This window comes from Quercus suber, unplaced genomic scaffold (genome assembly GCF_002906115.3).
Source record: "Quercus suber isolate HL8 unplaced genomic scaffold, Cork oak 2.0 scaffold_498, whole genome shotgun sequence".
Lineage (NCBI taxonomy): Eukaryota > Viridiplantae > Streptophyta > Magnoliopsida > Fagales > Fagaceae > Quercus > Quercus suber.
This window is the reverse complement of record NW_027069947.1, coordinates 279772-292632: the sequence shown is the minus strand read 5'-3', so window position 1 is coordinate 292632 and position 12861 is coordinate 279772. Positions and strand designations below refer to the sequence as shown.

At 30.6% G+C, this 12861-nt stretch overlaps 1 protein-coding gene across 1 annotated transcript; it reads right to left on the bottom strand.

Moving 5' to 3' along the window:
• Nucleotides 1–7309: 7309 nt before the first annotated feature.
• Nucleotides 7310–8692, bottom strand: LOC112033984 (uncharacterized). The gene is made up of 2 exons (XM_024066767.2): nucleotides 8147–8692; nucleotides 7310–7366 (listed from the first exon to the last, which is right to left on the bottom strand). Exons 1-2 carry the CDS (start codon nucleotides 8690–8692, stop codon nucleotides 7310–7312), a joined length of 603 nt encoding a protein of 200 aa, XP_023922535.2.
• Between the last annotated feature and the right edge of the window lie 4169 nt (nucleotides 8693–12861).

Below are 12861 nucleotides of genomic sequence, written 5' to 3'. Positions count from 1 at the left end.
CATCATGTTTTGTTAGGATTAATCAATCAAGGAGTTGTCCATCGCTCCATTGCGAGTAACTATTCAGTGTACCAAGAGGACTACGTCAACAATATTGTCTAGTAGTCCTCCAACTCAATGGTATATTGTCATATATTCAAATTAACTAATGCTCTGTTTGGATGTTTAAAAAAGGAGGGGAAGTAGAGTAAAAGGAGGGAGAGTAATTCAATTATCTTGTTTGAAAGTTTTTTAAGGAAGGAGGGGGAGGGGTCTCCTTCTCCTATTTATATATCAAATATGTGACAATCAGCTTGTAATGCAATGGCATAGATTGGTCTCATTTATTATATAAACTAGTTGAATTTCTGCATGATTTGCAGTGCATTTTATTAGTTTTCTAAAATATTTCAATAATTTTACTTATAATATTTAGTGTTCTATTTTTTAAACAAATTAAAAAGACAATATGAGTGGAGTAATAATTTAATCGTACTATATGTGTTTATAAATTTTAAAATTGCATGATATTGTGAACTAATATAGATAAGCATGTTTCATGTCTACTAAAAAAAAATGCAATTATCATTTTGATAAATAAAAATAAAAATATCCTTCAATAATTGTTTTTAAAAGCTAACATAGACCACACTACATCAACACTTTGTAAAAATAATTTGTAAAATTGTTTGTGTCTCTAGCATTACTTTTCTTTTAAATATGGCAAGAGGAAGCCGCAAATTAGGAAAACATGAGTTTTTTTTTTTTTTTTTTTTTTTTTTTTTTTTTTNTCTCTCTCTCTCTCTCTATATATATATATATATATATATTTGTTTTTATATTCTTGGTTGTGTATTATTAATTTTTTTTCTTTCGTTGGACCTTGTTTCCATTGTTGCAAAACTAACTAAATTTGTGCAAGAATACCATATTTATAATAAAATTTTCTCATATAAATTTTAGAAAAACGACATCAAAATTTCATTATACTTAAGTAATTAATGAACCACTTAAAATAATTAATAAAAAAATATATTTATTTATCATATTAGTAATCTTTTAAATTACATAGAATAAAGACTATAATGTTGGTTATATACTATCACAAAAAGATGTTAAGAAATCTAAATGGTTATGACTGATTTTAGTGAATTAAAAAATATTTAATTTGTATGACCTTTGTGTCAATTGTTGTCAACATGACTAAACATTCTAAATCAATTAATATTATTATAAATAAAAATATATTTTCTCATATAAGGAAGAATTTCATATTTTTAATCAATTATTATAATTATAATAAAAATATTTTCTTATATAATATATATAAAAATAATCATTTAAATTCCTCTAATATAAATAATTGATGTCTAATTATATATAATTAATATATGCATTTACTTCATTAGTTAATTCAATGAACAAATACTATGATAAGTAAATGCAAATTTTATTGAGGTATAAGCCTAAATAAAGAAAATCTCCATACCCCCACTTGTAAATTGTAACAATGAATTATTTTTTAAAAAATACAATCTTTTGCACATACTATTATTAAAAGTACAATAATATTTGTGCTTTAAGCCTTAAGCAATCACCACACCAGATTTACATGAAAAGCTTGAAATACGAATTAAAAAAAATTCCAAATTTATAAAATTGAAATAATAATAAAATTGAAAGAAAATATAAGACCGTATTTTTCTTTTTCTTTTTTCCCTTTGATAAGAAAGAATTATTCCTAAATCCTAATTAGATCTTCATTTACATTGGTATTTCAATAAACCAAATATTATCCACAAATTCACTTTTTCTTTTTTGGATAGCCCTAAATTCACTATACTTAATACTTACAAGTACAAAAGCAACATATGTGGATGAAGAGAACCGCATTTTTAATGAGCTTCTTTTGTTTGGAATCCTCATTTTTTTTTTTTTTTTCAAAAATGTCCTTACACCTCTATGTTTAAGTAAAGACAAAACTAAAAGACAATCAGGTAAAAATACAACTTTAACTCTTACTAAAACATTGCCTAAAAAATAGGGTCACTCTCCTGTTGATTCCTGTTGATTTTCAAATTGCTTTATCCACTTATAAATTAAATTCTCAAAATAAAAATTATATATAAAAAATAAAATCACAGTTTTTTTTTTATATAAAAAAAGGCCTCATCACACACATGAAGCACATGTGATGAGGCTAGTTATCTTTACTTCTTCGATTCATTTCCAATTATTTCTGTTTATTTTATTTGTGAAATTCATCTATGCCCATCCACGTCAAGATTTGTAAAACTTGAGCTAGTAGCTCTTAGGTTCTAACCTCTTCATAAAGTGAAAAACTAATTTTAATTAGCTAAAGTAATAACTTATGATTAATACAATGTGAATTATAGATGAGTTGGTGATAAAGTTATAATTTAATGCTTAGTTTGTTTTGAAATAAATTATTTTCAAATGTAAAATATTTTTAGCAAAATATTTTCAAATGTTTGGTATGACAAGTAAAATTTTTAAAGCAAACCACCAAAATCAAGGGCTCAAGATTGAAGTTGCTAGTATTCTTTTACTTTGTGGGAGAAAACGAATTTTATGCTCACTACTTTTTTTATGGGTAAAAAATTTTATACTCACAATCTAATTGAAATTCAAATGAAAGCATTGTTGCAAATAGTGTAAATTTTTTTTTTTTTTTCCATATCACAATTTCTCAAATTCCATAATGACTCACCACTACAAGAAAAAGGGGCTATTGTTGTGCTCCAAAAGCACCGCTAAAATCAATAAAAGTGCCGCTAAAGGCACTTCTGACCTTTAGCAACGGCTACTATTATAGTGCTACGAAGCGCCATAGCTTAAGTGCCACAGTAGACCTATTGCGGTGGTAATTAGCAGCGTTGTTGTATAGGTACCTTTTAGAGGCAGATTTGGCTTATTGCGGTGAGCTTTCCAGCAACTAGTGGTTAAAAAACACAAACCCATGAACAAGCAACACAAAACTAGAAAAACAATCGCTAATATTGGGGTTTTAGGGGAGAGAAATTATGAACGGCGCTGCCAACAACAACGTCGGAGGTGACATGAGCCAAGCAGCAATGCCGATGGAAGATCGATCGCTGATTTTAAGAGTGACAAGAGATTTTGAGAGAGAGAGGTTTTTTTTTTTAGAGGGAGATAAACGGATGAGAAAAATGAAAAGGCAAATGGGTGCTAAAGTGATAAGTTTAGGTGAGGGAAAGTAAAAAAAAAAAAAAATAGAGGGAAAAAATTAGACTAAAAATGGGCAATTAAAAGGTCTATTGCGGCGGTCACTTAAACTGCTACTATAACTGAGAAAACATGCTGCAAGAAGACATAAATTGTGGCGGTTTAGTATACCGCTGCTATAACTATGAAAAATGCTGCTAAAACACATATATTGCGGTGGTTTTTTATACTACCGCTGTAGAGTACTGCAAAAGACTATATCTATTGTGGCGGCTAATGGTACGTCGTAATATATCTCATGTATATTGGCGGTTCAAAAAAGCGCCACAATATGTGACATATAGAGGCTGTTTTTGAAACTGCTACAAAAAACCCACCGCAATAGCTTATTTTTCTTGTAGTGACTAAAAACAATTCCAATGATATTTTGAGAATTTGATCTAAAATGAATAAATAAAAACTAAATTTGAAAATTAAACATACTGTTAAAGGCGATCAAAGAGATTGCAATAACACATGTTTGGATGACTGTTTTTTCTTGCCTAGTGAATTGCATGAGGTGATCAACACTTATCAATCAAGGGCATATACCTTTTCACAATGGCAAATCCCAATGAACTGACTGTAAATTTAAGGGATTGTATGACACCAGTCACTAGTGGACTGGTTAGGTCAAACTTGCACACAATGAAGATAAATACAATAATGCTCAAAACAAAACTAATCACCATTTCTCAATGCACCCATTGAAGAAGGCCTCATATTTTATCGTGCAGGTAAAAGGAGTCGTCAAATATCTATTGTTATTATTATTATTATTATTATTGAGAATTATTGTTATTTGTTTTTGTCTCTACTAAATTTAATAACTCAATTTAATTTGGGTAAAATTTTATTGCTTTTCGTTTCAAATTTATTAGGTTTCTCGTGGGTTATAGTTGCATGCTTAGCCTAACTAAACCAACTAAATTTAATAATTTTTTAAAAGGAATTTAACCATTTTTAATTTGACTAAAATTTTATTGCTATTCAAACTTATTTAGTTTATCATAGATAGTAGTTGCATAACATATGCTACTTAGCCTAAACCCTACACATTTTTTTTTTTTTTGATGTGCCTAAACTATAAGGCAAAGGTGGGAGGCGTCTCTTCCTTCAAAATGTTACAACATTTTCACAATAAATATTTTATTCTTTTATTTTATTTTGACCTAAAAAGAACTAACAATTCAACAATTATGAAAATTTTGTGACAATTTGCTGTGATAGTGTAACTATTCCTAAACCAAAACACTGTTTCAACACGTATAAATATTTAAAAAAAAAAAAATCAAACCAATAAGTACATATAAATTATTAAAATAAATATAAAGGGAAAGAGAGCCCAGTTGTAATGGTGAGTTTTGGCTCACCAATTGACTACCAAAGGAACCTATTCGCTCTTTTCATATAGATGATGCGGGTTTAATTGGTAACCTCTGTTTCTTCTTATTTAGGTAATACAATACTAAAACAAGAATTTGCTAAAAAAAAAAGGAGAAATACTTTATTTACAACATTTCTACTGCACTTTTAAAACAAATTTGAGATTGTAAGTTCTTGTTAGTTCTATTTTTCAAANTGTCAACATGACTAAACATTCTAAATCAATTAATATTATTATAAATAAAAATATATTTTCTCATATAAGGAAGAATTTCATATTTTTAATCAATTATTATAATTATAATAAAAATATTTTCTTATATAATATATATAAAAATAATCATTTAAATTCCTCTAATATAAATAATTGATGTCTAATTATATATAATTAATATATGCATTTACTTCATTAGTTAATTCAATGAACAAATACTATGATAAGTAAATGCAAATTTTATTGAGGTATAAGCCTAAATAAAGAAAATCTCCATACCCCCACTTGTAAATTGTAACAATGAATTATTTTTTAAAAAATACAATCTTTTGCACATACTATTATTAAAAGTACAATAATATTTGTGCTTTAAGCCTTAAGCAATCACCACACCAGATTTACATGAAAAGCTTGAAATACGAATTAAAAAAAATTCCAAATTTATAAAATTGAAATAATAATAAAATTGAAAGAAAATAAAAGACCGTATTTTTCTTTTTCTTTTTTCCCTTTGATAAGAAAGAATTATTCCTAAATCCTAATTAGATCTTCATTTACATTGGTATTTCAATAAACCAAATATTATCCACAAATTCACTTTTTCTTTTTTGGATAGCCCTAAATTCACTATACTTAATACTTACAAGTACAAAAGCAACATATGTGGATGAAGAGAACCGCATTTTTAATGAGCTTCTTTTGTTTGGAATCCTCATTTTTTTTTTTTTTTTCAAAAATGTCCTTACACCTCTATGTTTAAGTAAAGACAAAACTAAAAGACAATCAGGTAAAAATACAACTTTAACTCTTACTAAAACATTGCCTAAAAAATAGGGTCACTCTCCTGTTGATTCCTGTTGATTTTCAAATTGCTTTATCCACTTATAAATTAAATTCTCAAAATAAAAATTATATATAAAAAATAAAATCACAGTTTTTTTTTTATATAAAAAAAGGCCTCATCACACACATGAAGCACATGTGATGAGGCTAGTTATCTTTACTTCTTCGATTCATTTCCAATTATTTCTGTTTATTTTATTTGTGAAATTCATCTATGCCCATCCACGTCAAGATTTGTAAAACTTGAGCTAGTAGCTCTTAGGTTCTAACCTCTTCATAAAGTGAAAAACTAATTTTAATTAGCTAAAGTAATAACTTATGATTAATACAATGTGAATTATAGATGAGTTGGTGATAAAGTTATAATTTAATGCTTAGTTTGTTTTGAAATAAATTATTTTCAAATGTAAAATATTTTTAGCAAAATATTTTCAAATGTTTGGTATGACAAGTAAAATTTTTAAAGCAAACCACCAAAATCAAGGGCTCAAGATTGAAGTTGCTAGTATTCTTTTACTTTGTGGGAGAAAACGAATTTTATGCTCACTACTTTTTTTATGGGTAAAAAATTTTATACTCACAATCTAATTGAAATTCAAATGAAAGCATTGTTGCAAATAGTGTAAATTTTTTTTTTTTTTTTTCCATATCACAATTTCTCAAATTCCATAATGACTCACCACTACAAGAAAAAGGGGCTATTGTTGTGCTCCAAAAGCACCGCTAAAATCAATAAAAGTGCCGCTAAAGGCACTTCTGACCTTTAGCAACGGCTACTATTATAGTGCTACGAAGCGCCATAGCTTAAGTGCCACAGTAGACCTATTGCGGTGGTAATTAGCAGCGTTGTTGTATAGGTACCTTTTAGAGGCAGATTTGGCTTATTGCGGTGAGCTTTCCAGCAACTAGTGGTTAAAAAACACAAACCCATGAACAAGCAACACAAAACTAGAAAAACAATCGCTAATATTGGGGTTTTAGGGGAGAGAAATTATGAACGGCGCTGCCAACAACAACGTCGGAGGTGACATGAGCCAAGCAGCAATGCCGATGGAAGATCGATCGCTGATTTTAAGAGTGACAAGAGATTTTGAGAGAGAGAGGTTTTTTTTTTTAGAGGGAGATAAACGGATGAGAAAAATGAAAAGGCAAATGGGTGCTAAAGTGATAAGTTTAGGTGAGGGAAAGTAAAAAAAAAAAAAAATAGAGGGAAAAAATTAGACTAAAAATGGGCAATTAAAAGGTCTATTGCGGCGGTCACTTAAACTGCTACTATAACTGAGAAAACATGCTGCAAGAAGACATAAATTGTGGCGGTTTAGTATACCGCTGCTATAACTATGAAAAATGCTGCTAAAACACATATATTGCGGTGGTTTTTTATACTACCGCTGTAGAGTACTGCAAAAGACTATATCTATTGTGGCGGCTAATGGTACGTCGTAATATATCTCATGTATATTGGCGGTTCAAAAAAGCGCCACAATATGTGACATATAGAGGCTGTTTTTGAAACTGCTACAAAAAACCCACCGCAATAGCTTATTTTTCTTGTAGTGACTAAAAACAATTCCAATGATATTTTGAGAATTTGATCTAAAATGAATAAATAAAAACTAAATTTGAAAATTAAACATACTGTTAAAGGCGATCAAAGAGATTGCAATAACACATGTTTGGATGACTGTTTTTTCTTGCCTAGTGAATTGCATGAGGTGATCAACACTTATCAATCAAGGGCATATACCTTTTCACAATGGCAAATCCCAATGAACTGACTGTAAATTTAAGGGATTGTATGACACCAGTCACTAGTGGACTGGTTAGGTCAAACTTGCACACAATGAAGATAAATACAATAATGCTCAAAACAAAACTAATCACCATTTCTCAATGCACCCATTGAAGAAGGCCTCATATTTTATCGTGCAGGTAAAAGGAGTCGTCAAATATCTATTGTTATTATTATTATTATTATTATTGAGAATTATTGTTATTTGTTTTTGTCTCTACTAAATTTAATAACTCAATTTAATTTGGGTAAAATTTTATTGCTTTTCGTTTCAAATTTATTAGGTTTCTCGTGGGTTATAGTTGCATGCTTAGCCTAACTAAACCAACTAAATTTAATAATTTTTTAAAAGGAATTTAACCATTTTTAATTTGACTAAAATTTTATTGCTATTCAAACTTATTTAGTTTATCATAGATAGTAGTTGCATAACATATGCTACTTAGCCTAAACCCTACACATTTTTTTTTTTTTTGATGTGCCTAAACTATAAGGCAAAGGTGGGAGGCGTCTCTTCCTGATGTGGGATTGAGCAAATTCGTGTGAGTGAGACGTAGATTGATTCTTGCCAATCTCAAAGCAAACAATACCTGATTGGGGGCCGAGACGAAAGTCCTCTCACACAAACGTTGATGTATGAAAAAAGAAAAGGCGCAATGGAGTTCACAATGAAATTTATGACTAACCGTAGTAAAAAGATCTAGCTCAAGTGTCTCCAGCTGAGAGAGATAACGTGAAAGTGGGCAATCATTTTGTAAGAAATAGTGAAAACAGTCATCTGTCACATTTTTCACATACAGATCAATAAAATTGGGAACATCCCCTAGAAGGATCTTTGTCGTCTTATAAAGCCCACTGTATTTGAAAGAAACAAGATTTATAGCAGAAATCTGAATCTGTTTGAGAGAGCAGCAGTTTAATTCTAAGTGCTTTAGCTTGGGCAAAGGGCTAGAAGTCTTTAACTTCACTAGAGACTTTGAATTTTCCACATGTAATATCTCAATGAATGGGCAATTGGATAAAACATACTTAAGAACTTCCCCAGTCACTTCTGTGAAGTCAGAGAGGTCTGTTAAGGAATCAAGACTGTAACTATGAAAAATCTGACTAGTAAGAGTATAAGCATTGGCCACCCCATTCATCATGAAATCCAACGGAAGCTTTTTAACCTTTTCTCTCAGTGAAAAGCATATCCAATTGTCAATTTCCGACTTGAATTTCCTCCCATTCATTTCAGAAACAACTCTAAACTCATCTATAGTATTACCTTGATGCAATTCCAACACACTATTCACCCAACTAACAAAATCAGACTATATATTCTCCACAATCGCCAGTACAAAGACTTGATCAACACCATTATAACTAGAGTTCTGTTGATCGGATGTCTTCCTCCTCACAAGAGATTGTAACCTTGAATCATTGAAGTCCAAGCGACAGGTCGTAAATGTCCACAATTATCTCCACCCTTTGGAGAGAACACTTGTCCGCTGCATTTCTGTCAATGTCAATAGTGACAGAATGGACACAAGAATTTCATCTGGCAATTTACTTAACCAATCCTGGGGAAATTGTTAAGGTAGATTAGCAAAGAATATAACAACTATCCCAAAAATAAATAAAATATCTAATATTGGTAGCATTATAGAATGATTGAAATTTATCACCTTTTGGTGTCTTCTCTTTGAGAGCTTAGTCCGTCTCTTTGCCATAATTATAATGAAAACTGAACATAAACAAAACTACTTTAGTTGATATTAGTGTAAAATTAAATAATGATAAATAAAAAACTATATATAATAGAGAAAATAAAAAGGGTTATATACGTACAACAGATAAAATAAAAAGGCTGGATTTATAAGAATTTGCAGACCTTCACTTGTCTTAAGCTAATTTCAGAAGAAAAAAGGGTGGCTATTTTCTCAATAACCAAATAGAATAAAAATAAATAACAAACGCAAACACAGCAGTTTCAGAGAACCAAAGATTTACATATAAGCAGATAGATCAAAAACAAAATCTTCGAATTTTAAACCAAGAAAAAAAAAACTCACTGGAGTGAAAGAGAGTGACGAGCCTGTGAGAGCGAGAGATGTGGCGGTTTGAAGACAGAGGGGCTAGTGGCTAAAGAGGGTCACGACGTCTGAAGGCTTTTTCACATAAAGAAGCATTTGGCCAGTAGGAGGGGTGAGGATTCTTGGTGTTGTATTTATTCCTGAACTTGCACATTCGCAGGGGATACGTGAAGTAGTAGAGTACGCGAAGTGATTGAGTTCCAACATAACTATACGCATTATTTTAAAAAAAAAATATTCTACAAAAAAAAAATTCAACTCTAACTTAATCTAGATGTATATAGGTTTGAAACTCTTTTTTAGAGACTTAAATTTCGTTACCTCCCAAATACCACAAGTATTTATACTTGTAAAGTAACCATCATATCAAAAGTATGTGATATATCACATAAAAGGGTACGGCTTGTGTCCAGTGGCCAGTAGCCACTGGACTCGTTAGGATACAGACATGTGTCTAGTCTTGGACACGTGTCCACATCGCAATATGTCCAGTGGCACTAGCCACTGGACACAAGCTCCACCCTCCCATAAAATTCTTAAAATCCTAACTTTTCATTTTGTAATTAATAGTTATGATATTACCTCATACAATGTGTCATTAATTTATAAATAATTTAAAATAATAATACCTTATTAGCAATTCTTAAAGGGTCTAATTAATGTCCCAAGGACATACATTAATCATTAATTTTAAGAAATTTTTTTATGAGAATTTAAAAAGTTGACAAAAATTTAATCACTTTTTTTATTTTTCCATAAAAATATTTTTAAATGGTTTTAAAATAATTTTTTTCATAAAAAAAAAAAGTTCTTGTTAGTTCTAATTTGAACTGACAACTAAAGTTAATTTTTTTTCCATTAATAATAGTTAGTAATAACCTATCATTCATGATTTATTGTAAAAGTATTATAAAAATATTGTAAACATAACCTTTCTTAATATTAAAGTTTTTCATTTTTCATCCAAACTCATGTTTCGACTTAATGCTCGATAAAAGACAAAACTTCACCAAAGCAAACTTACTGTAGATAAAACTCTTAGAACTTTTTATGTAGTTATTATTACTAGTTTAGGGCCTTTGGGCTGCACGTGCAAGGCATGTGATAACCAATTTGTTTTTCTTCTTCTTTTCTCTCTCTTTTTTTGTTTTTTTTGTTTCTGTTTGTTTGTTTGTTTGTTTGTTTGTTGTTGTTAAGAGAAGCTGAGTATGTTGAATAGTTATAGAAGATCAAGTGAAGAACCTACCATAGCTTGCACCCGTAATATAGATCCCTATTTAGATAAATCCCACGTCAACAAGATTCCTATTAAAGAAGGCACATTATTTGTCATGAAACAATGAAAAAATATTAATATTATATGTCATAAAAATTGATCTTTCTCTTCGCCTCTTATACTTTTTATTCAGTTTTTGGTCCACACTTTATATTCATAAATTGACACCACCATATCACACAAGATAAAGACCTATTAAGGAATGAATGTTGTTTACTTCACTATACATACAATACAATACAAACAAACAAACAATGACCAAGAGATCATGAAGTTCCAAATTAGTAAGCTCCCATCAGAATCTAGCCTAAATAATCAAGGCGATCACAGATTTACAAAAAACAACAGTGTTTTCATGATTTTAAGATTCTTACCTATGAAACATGGGTGCGTTTTCAGATTCAGGCGCGGGTGCGGGTGTAGCGGGGTGCGGCGATTAAAAAATTATTAAAAATATTTTTATTTTTATTTTCTATATATTTTTACTATCAAAATATTCTTAAAAAACACATTACTATGCCTTGATTCACAAAACAAAGAAAGAAGAAGGCAAGAAACACAAAACAAAACAGAAAATACAAAAGAAGCAACAAATATTCAAAATAAAATTAAGGAAGGATAGATTTAGGATGTTTGGGCTTCATTTAGAGTTGATTTCGGCTGTTCCAGCATGATTCAAGGCCGATTTCGGCCATTTTAGTCCGTTTTGGCTGTTTCGGTCATCGGCTGATACGACCCAATACGGCTTGATTCTGGTCGAATCTACCCAGTTCAATGCAAATCGAGCTAAGTCGATGCGAATCGATTAAAAAAAAAAAAATTTTAGATGCGGCATCGACATGCGGGTAGCCGCATCGGACGTTGCGTCTCGCATTGGGCCACATTGGACTCTGATATGGCACCCTCCTAGTCGCATCCATGCTTCATAGATTCTGCCACATCGGATGCTGCATCTCGTGTCAGACTTCGGTGCAGCACCCTCCTAGCCGCGTCTGTGCTTCATAGATTTTGCCGCGTAGGATGCCGTGTCTTGTGTCTGGCCGCGTCGGACTCCGATGTGGCACCCTCCCAGCCGCGTCTGTGCTTCATATATCCTTACTGTCACCATCTAGTTTACACTACATACAAGGAGACTTTAGAAAACTAGATTGAACAATAAAAATAAAAAAATAAAAAAAATATTATTTATTTATGAACAATGAACTGAAACTCTTGGCAAAGTTAGAGACAATCATTACAAAGAAACTAAATTGTTGAAAGAAAAAGTATATTCCTAAAGAACTTGCAATACTTTAGAAGGAAGTCTTAACCAATTTCCTATACTTTATATTAAAGCCTTGCAATGATTTTTAAAAAAGCATTACTTTAAGGCGGCAACGTTTTTAGTGTTGTTGAGTCTAAATTGAGAAAATGGCTGGCTTAAACATCATCACTATTAACCAATTTACTCTACAATAACGTAATGGAGTATTAGACTATCAGTCCATGCCTCTTTAAACTACTCAAATACTTCTACATTGGAAGCTTTCATAAAACATTTGAATGCAACACAAATAGCTTCAAAAATTGATTTCCAAAATCAAGGTGGAGTCTCAATTTTTCAATTCCACTACCCAAACACAGCAAACTCATAACAAAATCGTATAAATACAATACCCTTAGTCAACTAAGCCTAAATTTACAAACAACAAAAAAAATTAGAAAAACCATTCAAACAAAAAATTTTTACATAAAAAAACACATTTGGATTGCACATGTATGTGTGTGTATATATATGTTGGGATGTGTCTCTACTCCCGTCATTTCCACCAATCTTTATCACCAACTCCCCTGGCCTGCTCCAACCGTCAGATGAAATTGAATAGTTACAGGTGTAAAGAAAATAGCCCAATCTTGCATACTCTTTAACGTAATGAAACCTCATAACATCAATTTTTTATGTAATTAAATTTCATGAAAGAATTAAAGGGCATAGTCCTAGAACACACAAGAGATAAAGGTTTCGTGCGTGTGTGTGTGTTCACTGTTCATCATTTCAGTTAATTAAAAT

Bases quoted from the DNA above. Each gene is read 5' to 3' on its own strand.
- LOC112033984 (XM_024066767.2), bottom strand. From the start codon at position 8,692: ATGAATGGGAGGAAATTCAAGTCGGAAATTGACAATTGGATATGCTTT. The intron at 7,367-8,146 runs GTTAGTCATAAA...GCAATTCACTAG, and splicing joins AGCTAGATCTTTTTACTACG to GCAAGAAAAAACAGTCATCC.